Genomic DNA, 21,331 nt, shown 5'->3' on the forward strand with positions numbered 1-21,331 from the left:
GACCAAATATCCATACCTGAATTTATTACAGAGTCCTGAAGTCAAAGAGAATTTAAAAGTGGAGGTCAAGTGCACTCTCACCTGAACTGTTGTGCCATAATTAAAATGGTTACTGGATAATTTTCACTAGCATTATGAATCAAGTTATTTCTATATCAGAGTTTCAACTAAGGAAGATGAACTTTACAGGTATTAGAAAAGAACATGAAGGTCTACGTGATACATATTTAAAAAACAACCATCCAAAACAAAACAGACAAAAAACCCCAACCAACCAACAAACCAACCAAACCCCCCCTAAACAAAACCCCAAACCAATCAAACAAAAAAACCCCACCACCAATACAAGAAAAACTTCAGAACTGACAATATCAACAAACCCAACCAATAAAAACAAACAAGCAACAATAACAACACCCAAAAATAGAGATTATGAGATCTGGACTAAATAACTAAATAAATAAAACCAACCTATTCACTCATTCAAGAATTCAGAGTCATATTCCTCATGTAGAACAAACCATGAATGTATCAGGGTAGATCAAAGGTCTGCCTGGTCCAGGATTCTACTTCTGGAAACTCCTAGAACACTGGTAATGGATGTTCAAGCACGTGTGTGAATATTTGATCAGGCCACATGGCTTTCTGCCTCCACTTGTGAAGTATGTTCTTGTAATAAGGAATGCAAGTGGTCAGGAACTTGTTTCTTGGTTTGTATTTAAGACAAGTATCCACAGCATTATGCCAGATTAAATGAATATTAAATGCTGTACAAAAGGATGCTTCCTATTTGAAGCTCCTCCACACTGACACTGTATCTTGCTTCAAGTAGCAAAGGTCAGTGCAGGCACAAAGCCAGATACAATGTTTTTCAATGGCTACTTAGAATGAGGACAAATCCAGCATAGGATGTCCACATGCATGTCAGATGGAGAAGCAGTAATAGTTGCAAAGTCAGTCTTCATCATTATATGCTCACTGCACCTGTGCACACATCTAGGGTGCTCAGTGTATCACTATCCTCTAGGTTTCTTTCTCAGTGTATCCTCATGTGAACTAACATTCATTGGTAATTTCAAAGACATCTGTTTGGACTCAGTATGGCAAGTGAGGTGAATGCTATACAATATGTGTCCTGTATTACTGCCCTCTGCACAGATGACAAAAAGCTCCTGCAGATGTGCCAGTAATATCTTAAATGCTATTAGCTAAAGCTTGCTGGATGCTTCTCATGAAGATTAATGCTTGGCTAAACCTCTGAGGGCAGAAGAATCCTCCAGTTCCTGCCCAGGACTTTCTTGGCATAGCATCTTGCAGGGAAATGCTTAAGGTAAGAAGAAACTCTACTTGAAGACAGCCTTTGTCTTTGGTATAGTGTCCTGTGGGACATTGCATTTTCCCCCAAACTATGTGTGATGACAGCCGTGACAGCCTCACAAACCAATGCTGCATTTTCATAGTTGAACTCTGTCACTGAAAGATATACTTCAGAGTAAGATGCCACCATCATACCTTTTATGCTCATACTAAAAAGTAAGTTTCAGCAGAAAAGTACAGATCACATAGTTCTGTAGAATCAAAAGTGCTACTTACATTCATGTACTGCTTTACACCATTAACGTACATGCTCCCACCCTTTTCTCGGTTGTGAATCAGTTCCGAGAGGCGCTCGTAAGCCAAAAATTCATTGAAGAAAGTTTTGTAACCTAGTAGGCCACCAACAGTAAAACTGTCTTCCCAGTCCACACCCATCACGAAAGAGAATGGCATGAAGACATATGCACACACGTTCTGAAAAATATTAAGACAAAGCAGGTGATAAATTCTCTAAACATAAGATAAGGGCAGTTCTGTTTCAGCCGAGGAAAACTGGCTTTGGACATTTACTGCTAACATATATGGGAAACCAAGGCTTTTTAGTAGTAAAGCATACTCAAGTAAGTCTTAAAAGACTAACCCAAAATCCAGATATAACCAAGCAATTAGATGTGTCTGTAATTTTACATCTGAAGTAGGACAAAAATTTCTGTGCTGTTTTTTCACCCTGAAACAGCTTCAAACTGGTCGTAGTGCTTGAAGCAAAGGAAGGTTAACTTAAACTGATAAGCAAATTGAGAATCATACTTCTGTGGCTGATTAAATCAAGTCTGTTAATGAACATGCTTAATTACTATGTTGTTTGACTCCTGGGTGGTGTAAACAAAAGGATTGTCACTGCACAGAAGCTGGGCATCTGACATAATTGAAGCCATATGTGCTTTTTCTAAAGTGAAGTTAAAACAAAACAAGCCAAAACCCACTATATTACAGTAAAGACTGTTTTTGTATTACAGAGAAAAATAACTCCAGCTGTGAAAGGTGTTTGGTCAGATTGTCCTTAGAGAATGTAATTGAGGTATTTAAACAGTTACTATTTGCTGTGGGTTTCTCAGTCCACAAGAGGTTAGTGTTTCTTGAAAGGAATAAATTTATGGCTGACTGCAATGTTTGTTGGTCTCAGTTCCTTGTGGGTTCTCTGTCTAAATCTGTTACCAAAACACCAGCCCTTGCATGAGCGTGGCTGGGTACTTTTGCCTTTGCTGTGGTCGTCTGTGCAGTGAGATAACTTGTGGAAATTGCAGGGTATCATCTTAATTTTACTGAAGCCCCATATGCTATGAGTGTCTGTCTGCTACTGCAGCACCTTTATCACCATGCTGTATCTTTGTTTCATGCAAGATTTTATTAGGAACTTGCAAATAAAAAAGCCCAAAACCACTGAAGCAAGACTGCCACATGGGGTCAAAAATTATGTACTGACCCAAGTTAAAAAAGGAAAGCCTATTTAAAACTTGACTCAGCTCTGAGATTTGGGTTCAGTTTAACAATTTAACTGTGTTAAGAGCTAAGTGATGTTGAGTAAGTGGGGGTTCAGACAGGGTGTAGATATGGAACCTTGCCCCATATCTAAGTGAAGCTAGTGAGCAGTAAGAGATTGATGGGGCTGAATGAAGCTAAAACCACTTCAATGTTTTGCCAAAGGAGATGGTAATGGCCTGGCAAGTGTGTAACAGACAGATCTGCTGCGCTGCCAAGTTGGAGGCAGGTATCAGCATACAAAGATCTGTAAACTTACTCTGCTGGCAAACAAGAACATCACAGGGAAGCTATATGTGAACTGAAGGAGACAGAAATATTTATGTGACAAGACTTTTTGTTTACTTGTAAAGACATTTCTCAAGATTGTGCATGTAAACATAAACATGTTTAAATCACATAACACAAAACAAATCCCCCCAAAAGCTACACAGAAACTTAATTTGAGACAGACAAATTATGCATGAAGGAATTGGAAATCATACCCCAAAGCTCAGCTGTGGATAATCAAACAGATTGCCTATCCAAGAGAGGGCCGAGTCAAGGAAAGCCAGCAGGGAAAGGAAGGAGATCAGATTCACAGCGATGTTTGCTACCAGCTGGATGGAGGCAGAGGCACCTTGACTGGCTGCTTCCAGCAGGTTCTTTGATTCACTTTATCAATAAAATGAAAATCATATTGTGAGCATTTTTAAATCCAAGAATAAATCACAGAACTAAAAGTTACATGGATTTGATGGGAAATCTACTACCAGAGCTGTCTGCTCAGTCACAGGGAAAACAATGAGGTGAAACAGGTTTTTACTCTTAGTCTTCATAGGAACTGCGGGGAAGGTATGCTATTGGTGCTTTGAGGAAGAATTCTTCCACATTCAGGGTTGGCAAAAATCTGAATCAGGTTTCAGTACTTTGACTCCCTGTGGAACAGCTGACATGAGAGTGTGAGAACTCCTTTATTCCCAGGCAGCCACTGAAGGCTGTTTAGAAACATCTAATTCCCAAGTCTTTTTGCTTGGCATGTCATTAACCAAGGTAAGTGAGTTTTCCTGAAGATGTGGAACAAGTTTTCTGCTGTCATGTTGAAATGCTTGCTCCATCTTTGCTTTTGTATGTTTGAATTTACAGACATGTTACATAGCAAAGACAGCAATAGAGGAATGAGAAAACCTCTTTGTGGCTCACCTAAGGTAAGTATTTCCCTCTTTATTTGGAATTTATTGTCTGACCCAGGTCCTTGACATCTCTGTCTGTCACAATTGGCAGTTGTACCTCCATAGGTTGTAACAGGTCATGCTGCATCTGAATTCACAAACTATTAATTTGTGGTCTATTGGTGTGCAATTAATTTATGGATTGCACATCTACTGTGTATTAGCTCTTAAGTCTTATATATGAGGAGTTGTTTACCAGAATCTCATTTTTGCATGAGATTAGCCTTAATCAGCTTACCTTTTTGCCATTTGTAGGCCATTTGCCAGAGTTATTGTAGGAGTTTCAGTTTCAGGCCAAAAGAGTTTGGATATGGCTAACGATGCTGGTGCTGACATGACAGAAGCAGTGAGTAGATGAGAGGCAGAAACCTGCTCACAAGGAAAAGAAGAGAGTGAGTTGTGCAGAGGAAAGTCAAGTGGAGACAAGGAAAGTCTTACTAAAATTAATTAAAGATAACTAAAAGTATTGGAGTAATCTTTCTAAGAGGTAAGGTACTTCTCTCTGCTCTAGCAGCAAGACAGAAGGCAAAGCAAGTAAGAAAACACAGGTACATTGAATACAGATGGATGTATCCATAGCAGAGCAGATGAGAGGAAGGCAGCCTTCCTTAGCACAAACTGTATGCTTTGCAGTGGCAGAAAATCAGTTTTGTCCCTTGAAGCTGTGTTTAAAAAGAATAATTTACATGGCCTAACATAAATGGTTCTATTTACCTTTCATGCCTTCCACAAATTTCTACACAAAATAATTTCCTTAATAACTTACACAGTATTTGCATATCTTCTTCTTCATTTTCCTCTCTTGATCTTTTTAGCCAATGCTCCTTGCCTCTGCCACTCCAAAGTTTTTTATTCAAATATGGAACTAGCATATTTGTCAACATCTTTCAGTGACTCTGATCATAAGTCATACTTTAAACCCTGTTATTCTGGCTTCGTGATGCCAATCCTTTATCAGACAAGACATTTACTACCTGTGTTTGGACAACACCACTAGAACCTCAGACACAAGACAATTCTTCAGGCTCATACAGATAGGAATAGTTCCTGAAGGAATTCATACCACTGCCACAGAAATAGGAAGGTTGATAGTATATTCCCTACATCGTCTAAACTAGACTGTGTGAAAGTGTACAAATGTATATAGCATACAAAGTATTCAAAGTAATTTCCTTGTATCTATGGTAGGAAACCTGGGTAGAGGTTTGTGCTAATTAACAGCATACTCAAGATGAGATCTTGGTATTCAGAAGACAGGGGATTTCTGTTTTTAATAAATAAATAAGTAAAGAAAACAAACAATAACTCAGATATACTTCTAATGCATTTTAGTTAGGCTTAATACTGCAGATAAACAGTATATTTTCCAGTTTTCTTTCTCCATCTTACCCCAAAAGAAATATATGCTCCCAAGACACTTCCAGCAATTGTTGCAAATCCTGCTGCCATAACTGCATGGAGCTCAGATTTGGTGAGGTGTGGTAAGTAAGGCCGTACCAGGAGAGGAGACTCTGTCTGGAATTGAAAACAGACTACCAAATTAAGAACTCTTTAATAAACCCTGAATCCAGAGATTACTTTTATCAGCAAGTGAAAATGAGTGGCTGGCACTTAGATGTGTGCCACAGCCTGGGCTGGCAAGCATATCCTGGGCTGCATCAGAAGAAGTGTGGCCAGCAGGTTGAGTGTGGTGATTCTTTCCCTCTACTCTCATGAGACTCCACTTGGAGTACCGTGTCCCGTTCTGGTGTCCCTAGCATAAGAGGGATATTGAACTGCTGGAGCATGTCCAGAGAAGGGCCGTGAAGATGATCAGAGGGCTGGAGTACGTCCCATATAGGGAAAGGCTGTCAGAGTTGGGGCTGTTCAGCCTGGTGAAGAGAAGGCTCTTACAGCAACTGCTGTCCAGTACCTGAAGGGGGCCTACAAGAAAGCCAGGAGAGGACTTTTTACAAGGGTCTTGTTGTGATAGAATGAGAGGAAGTGATTAAAGCATAAGGAGGGCAGATTTGGGTTAAATATTAGAAAATAAAGATGGCAAGATACTGGAACAGTTGCCCAGGGAGGGCATAGACGCCTTTACCCTGGAGATGGTTGAGCTCAGGCTCAATGAGGCCTTGAGCAGTCTAGTCTAGGATATCTCTGCCCATGGCAGGGGCACTGGAACTAGATGACCTTTAAGATCTCTTCCAACCCAAACCATTCTATAAATCTATGGTTTTTACTAGTTAATCTTAGTGCTAAAGCATGCTCTTAATATTAATAGGTATGGGAGGGTTTACCTCAAGAAGAAACATTGTGCCCACATCTTTCTTGTAAAAAGACAATTGTATTTGGTTTGCATCTCTCCCATAGGTCTATGAAACTGATAAGAAATCCTAACCCACTTTTTGAGTAAGTTAGGGACAGGTAGGTAAGGCTGGACAACAGGTAAGGCTGCAAATAAAGTTCCACTAAGAGTAGCTTAAAGCTCCCGAGTCCTTTAGCATGTGCATGGAGTGGTGCCATGAAGAGCTGCTAATTTAAATCTTGAAGCAGTATGACACAATGATGCATCTCTGATAAATAACTGATATGCTAATATCACTTTTGGGGATGGATTCTATCTGATCATCTATCCACATTACTTTGAAACCTGGAACAGACAGATCTAGAGTATGGATTCAATGGATTTCCCTTTAAAAGGAAAAACTAGACTCTGTTGCCTGCTTTTGTGGCTATGTCCTTGCACAGCCAGGCCTGGATCTTAGTTTTCTGTACTGTGTCCAGGCCTCATCTGCCTTATGTGCCCTCTTTTCATATGAAAGACCGAAAAAAACCCAAATCTGAAACTGTTATTTCTTCATAGCCTGGGAGTAGCCTGGCATTTATTCTAAGGGAGAGCTATCACCTACAGTTATACTTGACTCTGCTGGGAAAACATATGATTCTCAAAACACGCTTCATTGTGCATCATTGTTGGTGTATGAAGGTACTGGAATTCTTGGAATCAATCACCAGTCATGCTGTACTGGAGTTCTAGCTTCATAGGAAATGATTAGTTTGTTTTACCCTCATGCTCACTGAGCATGTATTTCACAACATTCTGTAATCTTATGTGATGGTTTGGGTGTTCCCAGCCCTCCCACCCTTTGGAAATCTCCCAGACTAGACTCAGCTGGCTCTGGAAATATGAATGAAGCTGATATTTACAGCATAGCACAATATACAAGCAGATATTTACAGTATATACAGTCAATATACAGAAATATACAAGGTAAAAGGTAATACAGAAACACAACTCCCCTCCCAGAAACCTGAGTCCCCAGGAAGGGCTCTCAGCCACCCCTTCACCTTCCCCCTACTCGTCTCAACCTTATCCCAGTCTCAAGGAAGAATAGAGGTTTGGCCAAGAGAGTTAGGAAGCAAAGTGGATTAGTCCATAATGGAAGGTGAGGTTAGAGAGAGTAAGATGCAGCTCAGCCAGCAGCCCAAGTGAGAGTGATTATCTATATTTTTATTTCTTGTACCTATACATCTCAGCAGGCCTATGAGTGAAGTAGACATCACCATTGTTTTCCTTTTACAGCCTGTAATCTAGTTCTTTTCACCAAAACATTCTAGCCTGCTTCAAGCTAGCACATCCTATGCTATCATACTTCTCTACTTTCCAACTTACCATTCCCACAAATATGTTACCTGCAGCTACCAGAGACTCAACTGGAGTTGTCCCCAGGAAAATCTGCATTACCCAACCAACCTAAAATGATTTAAAAAATAAAGCAAACAGACAATAAACAAATGAGCAAACAAATCAAAGTGCATTGGCCTTTTTCTTCCATGTGCTTGTCAAGACAAGAAATCTGAGGCATTTTATAATATTCCAGACTTTGTTTTCAAGATAGGTCCATTTCTTTTAATGAAAGCATGTTGATATAAGCCAGAGTAGAAATAAACAGAATTGAGTGCACCTCAGGCTCCTTCTGGGCACTAAATTGTTAAACTACATTAATCAAAACAGTTATTTTGATGTGACTTTATTAACTGCATGCTTATATGAAGGCACTTGGATCATGTGAAGGAAAACCTCTGAAATTTAGGTTAAGGCTAAAAATGCCTCTTACACATTTTAGCACACTATTTCAGCTAGGTGAAGTTTGTGGTGCTTACATAACAACCCTGTGAACAGGAAGGACAAAGGACTTTATAAAAATATCTTCAAATAAGGTTTGGCTACCACAATGCAAAAAGACTTTTTCCCTCATAGAAGTTCATTGGGCAGAAAGGACAAGAAATGGACTTTCCACAGAATTATCTTAGCACACTATGGCATTAGACAATAGGATCTAGCAGAAATGGACACTTAGAGCATGAAATGAGGAGCCAGACGCTGATCTTATTCTGGGAATCTGTGACATGAAAATATATACAATTGCTACTGTAATGCTTAATAGAAAGCAGACATCCACTGTCTGTGTTGTAATCTCTATTCTGCCCTTTGGAGCATGGGAGAAAGGAAGATGTAAGCAGGTATGGCAACTGAGGAATACTAAAGCTACCCAGGGAAATCTAACAATTGCTATGGCACTAGAAAGAAGACCAAGCTGAAGGTAGGAAAGAGTACTATGTGATGCCAATTGAGATTTAGCAGTGGTAACACCTGAAACTATATTCAGATTAAAAATAAACAACTACTTTCCACATGCCTACCCCTGAGGAGTTTGGTCATGTCCAATGCTATAGTTTGGCTGCATATGTTCAGAAAGTATTCCACACTGGGCAAATAAGAACCTTCTGACAACAATTTTTACCTTTCCAGTGAGCCACTGCATGAATCCAAGGTGGTAAAGCGTAGACATTACTGTGCTGAAGAAAACCACAAGTGGCAGGACCTGATTTGGAGACACAAATTCATTAATATTTCTAGACTGGTTTTCTTTTATTTGACATGTAGGCCATTTAATTTTCAAAAATAGGTTTGTAATTTTAGAAACACACTTAACGATATTGAAAACTCATCATTAGGCTTACACATATGCTGTAGACTCATTTGTGCTTGTGCTGGAATTAACTGTTTTTCATGTTTCTACATAGTTTTTTAAACAGGACTGCAATAATCCTGAAAATACCTAATTTAACATGCCATACAATACTTTGTAGCTAGCAGCTAAGTGTAAGTCAACTGAAAGATTTACAGGGCAATGGCATCTACAAAGTCTTGGATATGTACCTGTCAGCTTGAAAACCTACAAACAGAAGTATATAAAATGTGATAGTGATGCAGAATTCAGAATTCAGCTTCCCTGTATCTGTGTTTAAAAAACACAGTTTAGATTGATGTATAGGCAAAAGTTGAAGGTATATTAGTTGGGATGGTAGCTGACTTGATTTCATAGAATCAGGGGCAGCTTCTTTAGAAGACCTGTACTGTGTAGCTACTTTTTAATAATATGCCATAGAAAAATCCTTTAATTCCACTCTATTTATAGCACTGATTATAATGCCAGTATGGAGCATTCAAGAGCTCTGTAACTATATGCGGGGATAGTATCTGCTTAAAAGCAAATTCTTGTGTCTACTTATTAAATACAAAAAGTGAACATAATTCTCTTTTAATGGTCTGAAGGAAGAATGTTTTCCTTAAACATACAACTTAAAAGAATTGCACAGATGTGCGATCCACTCTCTGATGGGTTGTTAAATACGTTGTTTTTCCATCTTGAATAACATGAATGCCATTTGATTCTCAAGCACATTAAATACACAGGATCTCAGCATTTATATGCTAGTATACAATAGGAAGAAAAATATACCTAAAAGGTCCAAAATTAGGTATAGAGATTACAGTCAAAACAATACCACTAATACTAGGAAGCTTTTATGCATGTTCTGTTGAGGGCATAATGGTTTATAAATAAAAGCAATGAAAAAGAACAGGACACTTTGTTATTTCAGACCTTTTTGGTAAATAGAAGATGTGTCTTTCTAGAGGAGAATTAGTACTTCAGCAATTTTGATAAAGGATCATTTTAGATGACCAGAATATTTCACTTAAAGGAGAGGGTGAAATTCACAGGTGTCATTGCGCTCTTCAAGAAGTTAATATGAGGCTACTATCTGTAGTTCTATTCTCTGATCCTTTTAGCAATGCTCTAGGGGGGGTTTGCTATACAGTGATAGTAGAAAACTTAGTTCACTCAAAGTAACATCTTTCTCCCCTGCCTCTCCTCTCCTGACATTTCCTTTCCGTGTTCTTAAGCATGTACTAGCTGGAGAAGCATCTGTCTCCCAGACAGCTCCATACAATGATCCAGTGAGTCTAAGAACAGCTTCCTTTTGCAATTATGGTTCTGTTCCACACTCTGTACATGTAGGAATATCTGCAGAACAGAGAGAGGTGTTCTGCTTTAACTGGAAGTGTTTCCTTTGTTGGTTAAGTGTGAAATGTGTTTGAAAATAAAAGGTTCAGAGTCCTCTTGTCTTCCCTCCTTCTGCTGTAATGCCCTTCTTCAAGTGTGAGTATGCCTCAAAGATGTGAGTACTCTGAACAGGGAGTGATAAAGTGGTTATCTCCATTTTGCTTCTGCCATTAAAATATTAACCAGTATAATTACAATATACACAAAGACCATTACAACTTGTAGATGGAGACAGTTTTAAGCCCTGAGAAAAGTTGGGAGAATACTGCAAAAACAAATATTACAGGGAAGCCAGATGTACCTCAGCTGTAGCTGAAGACTACTCCTCAAAAAAGGCAAGCATGTTTCCATGAGGGATGTGTGGATAGGTCCTACAGTTTGACCTGTATGGTTTTAACTAATGAATACACTTTAAGAACACTCTGAAAAATCCCACAACATTTCAATTGATAATTGGTATCAAACAGCTCTGTAGGATTACATTTATATGGCCTGCAGAAGTTGCACCTAATGTTTCCCAGAATACAACCTCTGAGAAAACAAACAATTTAATTGATACTTTTTATAAACCGGGTTGTTTCGTATTGATCAGTTCTGCAACATGTTTTGACTTGACTGAAGAGCAGCTTTCTAGACTGTGGTAGTTGCCCATGTTTCATGCACGGCAGGGAGCTGAAATTGCTGACTGCTCACAACTCTTCTCCCACTTGTGTCTTACATTTCTTTAAAGGAGAAGGTGCTATTAAGCAACATCCGGGTTTCAGACACAGCTTGACCTTCAAAGCAGAGTCTTTCTCAGCAAGCTATAATCCTCCTTGCATGGAAAGGAAGCTACTGATATAATTGAAATCTGATTTCCTGCTTACTCAAAGCAAATCTGGGTGTGCTTGTTTACCCTGGCAAATGACCATTTTTTTCCTCAGAACTCTGAAAACTCTAGATATGCATACACAAATTGCATTTAAAATAAGCTAGTTTGTGCATGCAAATGCATGTATTTATAACTTCTTGCAAGACTATGTGTTCAAAGGCTGTAGTGTGACTGGTCGGAACTCACAGTGGTTGTATGCAAAGAACGTGTCTGCTCTGTCCATCTAAGCAGAAAACTTAGACGTCCCTACATACTGCTAAGGTGCAGTGTGAACACAACTGGGCTCCGACAGTTTCCTGCAAAGATATATCCTATCACTTGTCTACCCTGATTTAAGATATAAACTGAGATTGAGATGTTTCTCTTTTGCAAGGCACTTTGAAAAATTTTGTGGTGAGATTTGGAAAGCTCAACACTGCATGAAAACCTTTCAAAATATCTGAAAGACACAAAGAAGCACTTTTGACCATCTTAATCTCTAAATAAACAGCAAGTGTTTCAAGAGAGAATAGGCTGGCTGATGCTGGTTTTGAAATAGAGAAATATCTTTCTGCAGGAGCAACAGATGGAACATATTGTGGTGTTGCTGTGCACTTGTCTGCCACTCTGTTTATATATATATATACATCCATATGAAGACATATGCAGCTCTGAAAATAAACTCATGAGTTTTACTTTCTTGTTTTTCAGTGTGAAAGTAATCTACTTGTTCCTGTTACCCTGCCTTAGAAATCTCTTGACTTCTGTTGGCATATCCTATAGGATGAGCTTGATGATTGTGTACATAAGCAGAAATAAACTTTTTTCTGTCTGGCCCCTAGTAATGACTAGTCAGAATCACTCAGTATTTTGCATCACTTAAAAAAAATCACTTTGAAAAAAACATAATCATAATGTATCTTAGAAAAACATGGGGAAAAAGCACACATTGAAGGTGGGAATTAAGCCATTTTACCCCCAAAGTTTGTGGTAATGAATGCAGATTATAGTTTGAATGGTAAGTAAATTAAAAGTGAGAGTAAACTGGAAAGTAAAACAAAAGATACAAAAGTATTACTATTAAAATATGAATTCCATTTCTCACTGAAGTGTTTTGGTGGGTTTTGTTTTTCCCCTCTAGGATATTCTGACTATTGTTAATAGTAGCACGTCTCACAGGTAGCACCTTCCTTTTGAAGTAGTGAAAGACCTAAGTGTGAAGAATATCCAGCTTGATGGAATTTCATACCCAGAAGAGAGAAAAAAAAAAGGTGTGTAAGCCCATGGTCAGGCATCTGAAGAACCAGACAGAAGAATGATCTCTGACAAAGTCCAAATACATTTCTTGTGGTTGGTCTTGTGGGTTTTTTTGGCTCTATATGTTCTTGATTCCAGCCTAAGCAGGTATTATTGAACCTCATTAAGTTCAGTAAAGACAAGTGTAGAGTCCTGAAGCTGGGGAGAAATAACAGTAGGCACCAACACAAATTAGTGGTTGTCCTGCTGAAAACTTCCTCTGTTAGGTTGGGGACTATAGGGTTAGAAAAATCCTCTAGGAACTAGAAAATTGTTATTCAATCCCATATATTCTGCTAACCTCAGGCTTCTGCTGCATGGATCTATGCTATTGGATATTGCCTGCAGCATCAGAAGGCTGCCCCTGCAGAGGAATTCAGCAAGGGATCACTGTCAAATACCTATCTCATCTCCATGAGTAAGACCCGCTGTTCCCTTAATCTTCTGCTCAGCCTGATTGATAGTGGGGTAAAGCTGTGTTTATAGCTTAGCCTTTTCTATTTTCTGACTTCCTAAATCTCTAAATTAGTCTAAAACATTTTTTTTAAAAAACAAGAACTTCCCAATTGAACTGAATCTGTAAATAAAGCTAATTAGTTTTGTATATAGTTTGGGGGCAAATAAAAATAATTGGTGGAAAATAGAATAATTCTATTTTTATAATTCCTAACTTGAGCACATTAATTCCCTGCCTCCACGACAGAAACCTCCCTAGGATCTTATTAGTAATGATGTAATTTTTCATACTTATGCGTTGATGTGCTTATGCTTCTACCTGAAGTATACATCTGAGCCTTCTACTTCTGTAACAGCAATGTCTGTGAAGCAGTGGTCTCCACAGCACTTCAGGATGGAGCAGAATAGCATGGGATAACACCTATACTTGTGGAGGTAGCATTTCTTTCAATGACCAGACAGGAAATTTCGGACCTCTTTCTATTAGAAAGTTCTGTCTACTAGTAATATATGTTACTATAAAGAGACTAAATAAGTGTATCCTAACTCAGGGTATGGCAGTAAATGAAGGGCTTCACGTGGAGTTGCCAATGTTCTGAGTATCACACAGTAAGGAATAATTTACCTCTTGGCTGATTTCTTTGTTCAGTGCACTGGCAGTACAAGACATGCAATGAATTTATTTCATGGCCATGTTGTTTCTTTTTCTGTCTTCTATCAGTCACATACAACATACATAAAACTTGTCTCACCTTAAAAGCAAAGAAATGATCTGTATATTTGTCGCCAAACACAAACTTAGCACCCGTGTCAGAGTACGCCAGAAAAGTCTAGGGACAAAAAGTAAAGAAAGTTAGCCATGAGCTCTAGGTCACTGACAAAAACTAACCTGTGCTGGTTTGAGGCTAGCTGGAATGTTTTAATAAGAGAAGTTAAATAATTTGTTCTGAAAGAGAAAATAATAATGATGTCTATATTACCCATTGGATTGCTGAGACCATAAACCCACAAAACAACGACAAAGTGTCTCATTCTGTAGCTTGTTGCTCACTGGTTAAGTGTTTCTCTGAATCTGTGTAACCCAATTTAATAATTTTCCTTCTAACCTCTTGTCCTCTTTTAGCATTCTCTGCAAAGGTTAATCACGTAAGCTTTCTGAGTTAAGGGAGGAGTGGGAAGAAGGGGTTAGTTGGGAGCCCTCCTGGGCAGTCTTGCTGATCAGGACAGGTTTTGAATTTCTGTATTACTTCTAACTTGTATGTAATTGTAAATATCTACAGGTATTGTGTATATATGCTTGTTAATATGCGCTGTAAATATAGCTTCATATTAACTTCCAGCTGTCTGAGGCTAGTCTGATGATTCCAAATGGGGGAAGGGATCACAGGATGTCAGGCATTGGAAGGGACCCAAAGAGAGACTCCACAAGGTATCTGGGAAGCCTGTTTCAGTGCTCTGTGACCCTTACTATAAAGAAATGTCCCCTTGTGTTGAGGTGAAACCTCCTGTACTGCAGCTTACATCTATTACAGTATCACAGTATTATTAGGATTGGAAGAGACCTCACAGATCATCAAGCCCAATCCTTTATCACAGAGCTCAAGGCTAGACCATGGCACCAAGTGCCACGTCCAATTCTGCCTTGAACAGCCCCAGGGACGGTGACTCCACCACCTCCCCAGGCAGCCCATTCCAGTGTCCAATGACTCTCTCAGGGAAGAACTTTCTCCTCACCTCGAGCCTAAATCTCCCCTGGTGTAGCTTGAGGCTGTGTCCTCTTGTTCTGGTGCTGGCCACCTGAGAGAAGAGAGCAACCTCCTCCTGGCCACAACCACTCCTCAGCCTGTTTCCTCCCTCCTGACACCCAGCCCTCAGATATTTGTATAAATTTATCAAATCTCCTCTCAGTTTTCTTTTCTTTGGACTAAAAAGCCTCAGGTCCCTCAGACTCTCCTGATAAAGCATGTTCTCCAGTACCCTAATCATTCTCGTAGCCCTCCACTGGACCTTCTCCAGCAGATCCCTGTCCCCTGTTAAACTGGGGAACCCAAAACTGAACACAGTACTCAAGATGATATCTCACCAGGGCAGAGTAGAGAGGGAGAAGAACCTGCCTTGATCTGCTGGACATACTCTTCCCAATATACTCCAGGATCCCATTGGCCTTCTTGGCCACAAGGGCACATTGCTGTCCCATAGATAACTTGTTGTCCACCAGCACTCCCAGGTCCCTCTCCGCAGGGCTGCTCTTCAACAGATCACCTTCCAGTCTGTACTGGTGCAGTTTATTATTCCTTCTAAGGTGCAGGACTCTGCACTTGTCCTTTGTTGAACCTCATTTGGTTCCTCTGTGCCCAGCTCTCCAGTCTGTCCAGGTCTTGCTGGATGGCTGCACAGCCTTCAGCTGTATCAGCCAAGCCTCCCAGCTTGGTGTCATCAGCAAACATGCTGAGCAGACAGACAGTCTGTCCCCTCATCAATGTCACTGATGAAGATGTTGAACAACATGGGACCCAGCACTGATTCCTGGGGGACTCCACTGGTTACAGCTCTCCATCTGGACCTGGCACCATTGATCACCACTCTTCAAACTCTTGTAACCAGTTCCTAATCCACCTCACTGTCTGCTCTTCCATCTCACACTTCCTGAGTTTGCTTACTAGAGTATCATGGGAGACAGTGTCAAAGTCTACTAAGGTCAACGTAGACTACATCCACTGGTCTCCCTGAATCTACCCATTCAGTTATATCATCATAGAATGCTATCAGTTTAGTCAAGCATGACTTGCCCTTAGTAAATTCATGCTGACTACTCCTCATAACCTTCTTCTTTTCCAAGTGCTTTAAGATGCCCTCCAGAACGAGTTGCTCCATCATTTTTCCAGGTGTGGAGGTGAGGCTGACTGGTCAACAGTTCTTTGGAGCCTCTTTCTTGCCCTTTTTGAAGACTGGAGTGACATTGGCTCTCCTCTAGTCCTCGGGCACCTCTCCTGCCTGCCATGATTTGGCAAAAATGATGGAGAGAGGGAAAACTCCTGAACCACATCAAACAAATATTGCTACATAGCTTTCAGAGATTTAGTGAGGGAGCTTGTGCTCTCATCTGTATGGCTCTATGCTTCACTGATTGTGCCTGACTGAACTATCTCAAATCTGCTCTGGTAAGAGTTCAGGCTGTTTCAAAGCATGAAAAGAAACAGCAAGGGCACAGGGCACATTTTCCTGCGGTGCCAAACATAATAAAGGCCATAAAGCTATACATTTCTTTTTTTAAAATCCCGATAGTGAGGTGCATTTCTAACCTCTTTCTCATGTAATCAAGTCTCAACATAGAGTTGTAATGGCTGAATTTTGAACATTTTTGAAGTTGGAATTTTGGCAGAAGTAGCCAAAAACTAGTCTAAAAAAAAAAATCCATCTTATTAATTCTGATACAGCAATGCATTTTTATAATTCTTATGCATTTCAGTACTTCTGAAGTAATTAGTGATACTACTTGAAATGAAAATGTGATAGTTAGGAAATGAGTTATGTTTGGTGTGACTGTAAGCTGTACAGAGACAACGAAAGGGGGCACTAGGTCTGCTTCAGTTGGAGATGAAAGGGAAACTGAGAACCTGGTGACAAAACACAGATTACTCTGCAGCCTGCAGATTAGCAACCAAACAGACGTCAGACCTGTGCTTTCGTGCCTCTGCAGAGACAGTACAGCCTGCACTGTCCTGGTTTAAATATGGTTAATTATCTGTACTGTGAAGAACAGCTGTGTGAATAGCATCCCTGGGGTGGAAAGTCTGAATGCCCTTCAGTGGATATTCTCTGATTTACATTTTTGATTTCTCTTATTTACTACTTTGCAATATTAATGACCTTTTAAAAACAAATCTGTCTCTGCAGACTTTCTAGCGGGGCACCTACAGATGGATTGTGTCCCTTCGATGGAAATTCTCTGCTGCTCACAGCTGCCGATTATGCCACTTGTAGTTGACTTAATTTTCTTATACGTTGTGGGAACTATGAAATGTCTTTGAGGCCAGAATTATGGCTACACAACTCTGCCTCGCTAAACCCCGAGGGTTTTCAGCATACCAGTTTTATTGCAAGGATATTTTGGGTTTGAGCCAGGTCTGAGTCTTTAAGTGTCCTGATACAACAGCAGGTGCATGTTTGAAGGCTTCATGTCATAATTTCAGCCCAGGGATGCTAAAACTATTAAGAAACAAGGTCACTCTAGTCCTTAGTCCTCAGCCTGTCCCACATGGTCTTTTATTAACTGGACAAAAAAGAAATTTGAAGGTTGAATTTAGGGAGTCAATTACCTTTGTAAGAACCCATTTATTTTCAAGGAGTAAAAATCTAGGGGAAAATGGACCTTTCAGCTTCCTATCTGTTATGTAAGACTTTTAAGAGATAAAAAGATATTTTTTCCCCCTAGTAGCTTACCTGGATCTGAATGCCCAGCCAATTAAATGCATGAAATCCTACTTTGGTCCTCAGAATAAGAAGACCAAGAATAAACTGCATCCCTATTCCTGAAAATACTGGTCTCCAAGCAACCTAGATGGGCAGAAAAATGAAGAAACCATTAATTATTTAAATAAACAATTATTTACTTTAGTTGTTTGTTAAAATAATGTGAGAGGACTGTCTGACTCCACTGTAGGGTAAGAACAGCTGCCAAAACAAGCTGTAGGGAACTTGGAGCATGAATCATTTCCCTTAATTTGAGAGCTCAGTGTTGTGGATGTCCCCATCCGAGCTAACTGTTGAAAGTCCAACTAGCTAAATATGCACATGCCTGCCCATTTCACCATCACAGACTGCAAGTAATCAAGCAGTAGGAAAAGGAGAGACAGTTCTTGCTGTGCTGTGGTTTATAAATTAAAGGGATATATGAAGGCTGCAAATATGATTCTTCTCTTTCTCTCCCTCCCCCCCCTCCCCCCCCCCCCCCACTTTTTGTTAGAAGTTGATTTATTTTTTAGTAACTGGAAATGGAAACATTAAAAAAAGAAAAAGAACCACATGCAAAGATTCTTCACATATCTGGACTAGGAATAAGGACTTTTTTTGTGTGCTTGGGTACTTTCAAATCTTTTCTGTTCCGCAGATTCAAATAAATTTGACAGTTGAGAACTACTCAAAGTTAAGTATTGCAATTCATATGTCATAAAGACGGTTGTAGGAAAAACCTGTGGCTGCCTGTGACAAATCATTCACTACATTTCAGATTTCTGCTCTGCTGCCTCATAAAATATGAATTGAATCTGATCATTACAAGGTAAAGAGCTGAGTTAGCACTCTAATTTATTATGGTGATATTTGGATAACGCAAGTCAATTAGGTGTAACAAGGACCCACGGAAGAGAACAAAGGATTTGGAGTAAGTGAGTTTCCACTTCAGATGGAGACAGCAACAACTGCATAGTGTAGAGAGTGACAGGTCCATTAGCCTTTCTGAAGGGAACTTTTGTGTTAAGAAAAACTCAGCACTAACAGAGCAGTTGCTGAAATGACTGATGAAGCCATATGCTCTACATTAGGCATGCACACAGGGGTAAAGGCTGAGGTGAGAATTCTGGTGGGAGAAGCAACCCCTTTGCTATACCACAGCAGTATGGAGTGGATACTTCAGCTGGAAAATTAAAGTAAATGGGTTATGGGAGTGGGTTCATGATAATTGAGGGTCTCAGCTCAGCCCACTGCCCATTTGCAGTGGGAATTAAACTTGTGAGGGATTAAGACCTATATGAGGAAAGCAGAACTCCAATTCCATGAGAATTCTGTTGAGATAATGGCTGTCCACAAATAAGCACCTGTGACATGCTGAGGACTGTGGTGAGCCTGTTGTGGCTGAAAAACACAGAGAAGGCCTCAGCTTTCACTGATGGTCTAGGAGCAGATAAGTTCCAATGTGCATCAATGCCAAAACAAAGGATCAGCAGTGGCCTTCCAGAACAGTGAGAATAAGATGCTGCCACAGCCAATCCATTATTCCCAAGATGCCAGCAAGTTTCTTTTCTTCAAAAATTAATAAATGTCTTGATTTTGGCAAGCATAAATTTTGATGTACATGGATTTTGCTTTACTGAACTCGGTACAGGGATGGGGGAATAGCTTTCAAGACTTTGAACCAAAAACCCCAAAAGATCCAACATGGACTAAGTACTCACTCTGGTTGGATGTTTGGAAAAGATAAACATCAAGAAAACATACAACACAAGCCCAGAAAAGGAGATCAGCTGACGGGATCCCTGTTTTGCTGTGTCAAAGATGAGCCAGCAGATGACAGCTAGAATAACAACTGTCCACAACACCCTACAGGGAAAAAAAAAATGATGTCAGGCACAACATCCTGAAGATGAATAGATGTTCCTTCCTCTTTCCCTCACCACAATATTTAAACCTCCGTCTGAGGAGGAACTTTCTGAGCCACATACTAAGCTGAAATAGGTATCTCTACAAAAGCAAGAATTTTCCCTTTCTGACACATCTCTGATCTCATCCCTTGGTGGTATCCAGAATAAATATTCTCCAACCTTGTTCCTAAAGTCAAAGCGTGGAGTAAAGCTTGAGTGATTCTTGTCTAGGTGTTACTGCTATTAAATGAAGTCTGAGAAAATACTCTCCTTTCTCATTCCATCCTCCTTTTCCTTTATTGTTGTCTTTATTGAATCTTTTCTTAGCTCAGGGCAAGAGAAGTTGTGATTCTTCTGAATTGCACTATGCTGTGGGCCTGGGAAACATGCTATTGAGAAGCAGGTTATAAACTGTTTACTTCTTTGTAACTGGTTGCAATCTCTCTAGAAAAAATAACTTTAATCACAACAAGTTTAGAAGCAAAGATAAGAGACATGTATACATTTGTGTACAGTGTTTCTATAGCTCCCACTACCACAGAATCCTGTGCAGCTTGCATATTGAAGGTCATCATCACAAGGCAGGGAGGAGGCAAGGAAATATACCATCCCATTTACAGAGGAGAAACTAAACTTAGTGCCAGTTCTTAAATGTTGCTAGTATCTAACAGTTGTTTACCTTTCACTGATTTATGTGGTACATAGATATCAAAATTTCATTTTCAGAACTGGATCAAAAGCATTGCAGACCAGCTGCACAGAATGGCTTGGCTATTGCAATGCAGAATAACACTTCCTACACCTTTGAGATTTTCTGTCTCTTGGAGAAATAAGTGACATACAGCTAGACACTTAATATGTGATATGTACAATTTAAGGACTGCAATTTAGGTGATATTTCACTTGCTGCCCCTGGCTTGCTCCACCTGCTTATCAATACTCTCCTGTTCTGTTTGCTCCTTTCCTCAAAGAAACTGCCAGATAGTCTAAGGGATGTGCCTGTGTGTGACACACTCTCCAAAGTGGCTCCTGAGCAGAACAGTCACAATCTGTATACCATCTTAAAAATTCTTGCTCCTGTGGCAAAACCATTTCAAAATCTTAAGAATGAGTTGTGACATTTTCCTGGACTCAGAATGACTTCTCTTCTTTCTCTCTTAGATAGCAGGTGACCTATCTGTGACAGGAAGTAGGTGGCCAGTTTCCTTTTCCTTTTGGATGAGATTCCACTTGGTCATTTATTTGGTTTACAAGCCCACTTTGGCTTCTCTTTTTCCCTGGAATAACTTCAATTTTCCTGATAACTTCTCAGGAATAATAAAATAAGTAACTACTAAAGGTAAGTATCTACCTTTTATCTACCAGCTGAACTGTCTACCACCCCAAATAAGACTTTATGACCTAATGACATTAAACTTGGTTACATGTTTGAATTCCTGGATGTCAAGAAAAACCTGCTATGGAGACACACTTCAGTCTTTACCACTTTACATATGTCAGACTTCAGTTCATAGCTCTTTGAACAAATTAAAGTGAGGCAATGTTTGTCTTGCAGAATGAATGCAGAAGGATACAACACACCTAATGAGAACAAGTTCTCTTGCAACCACAAACTTGTCCTGTCTCGATTTGAGGAACATTTATGCCTAGTTATTGTATTGCAGTCTTAAGCATGTGCCTGCAATCTATAAACTGGAAAACAGTGAATTATTCTCTATGTATTCTTTATGTTATTTTCATGACCAACACATGCCCCTGTGCTTGTGGAGGTATAAAGTGACACAGAATCATAGAATCAACGAGGTTGGAAGAGACCTCCAAGATCATCCAGTCCAACCTATCACCCAGCCCTATCCAGTCAACTAGACCATGGCACTAAGTGCCTCATCCAGGCTTTTCTTGAAC

The 21,331-nt window shown here is 39.8% G+C and overlaps 1 protein-coding gene across 1 annotated transcript in view; it reads right to left on the reverse strand.

Annotated features, from left to right (window-relative positions):
* The window catches only part of SLC28A3 (solute carrier family 28 member 3), a 46,390-nt gene that overhangs the window by 7,054 nt on the left and 18,005 nt on the right, over positions 1 to 21,331 (reverse strand). Inside the window, exons 5-13 of the mRNA XM_064140447.1 lie at positions 19,241 to 19,385; positions 17,511 to 17,624; positions 13,820 to 13,897; positions 8,858 to 8,938; positions 7,726 to 7,806; positions 5,457 to 5,582; positions 4,306 to 4,436; positions 3,342 to 3,510; positions 1,594 to 1,791 (exon numbers count right to left, since the gene is read on the reverse strand). Coding sequence (XP_063996517.1) covers positions 1,594 to 1,791; positions 3,342 to 3,510; positions 4,306 to 4,436; positions 5,457 to 5,582; positions 7,726 to 7,806; positions 8,858 to 8,938; positions 13,820 to 13,897; positions 17,511 to 17,624; positions 19,241 to 19,385 — 1,123 coding nt within the window. The remainder of the gene's footprint in view (positions 1 to 1,593; positions 1,792 to 3,341; positions 3,511 to 4,305; positions 4,437 to 5,456; positions 5,583 to 7,725; positions 7,807 to 8,857; positions 8,939 to 13,819; positions 13,898 to 17,510; positions 17,625 to 19,240; positions 19,386 to 21,331) is intronic.

Source organism: Pogoniulus pusillus, chromosome Z (assembly GCF_015220805.1).
Source record: "Pogoniulus pusillus isolate bPogPus1 chromosome Z, bPogPus1.pri, whole genome shotgun sequence".
In the NCBI taxonomy this organism is placed as follows: domain Eukaryota; kingdom Metazoa; phylum Chordata; class Aves; order Piciformes; family Lybiidae; genus Pogoniulus; species Pogoniulus pusillus.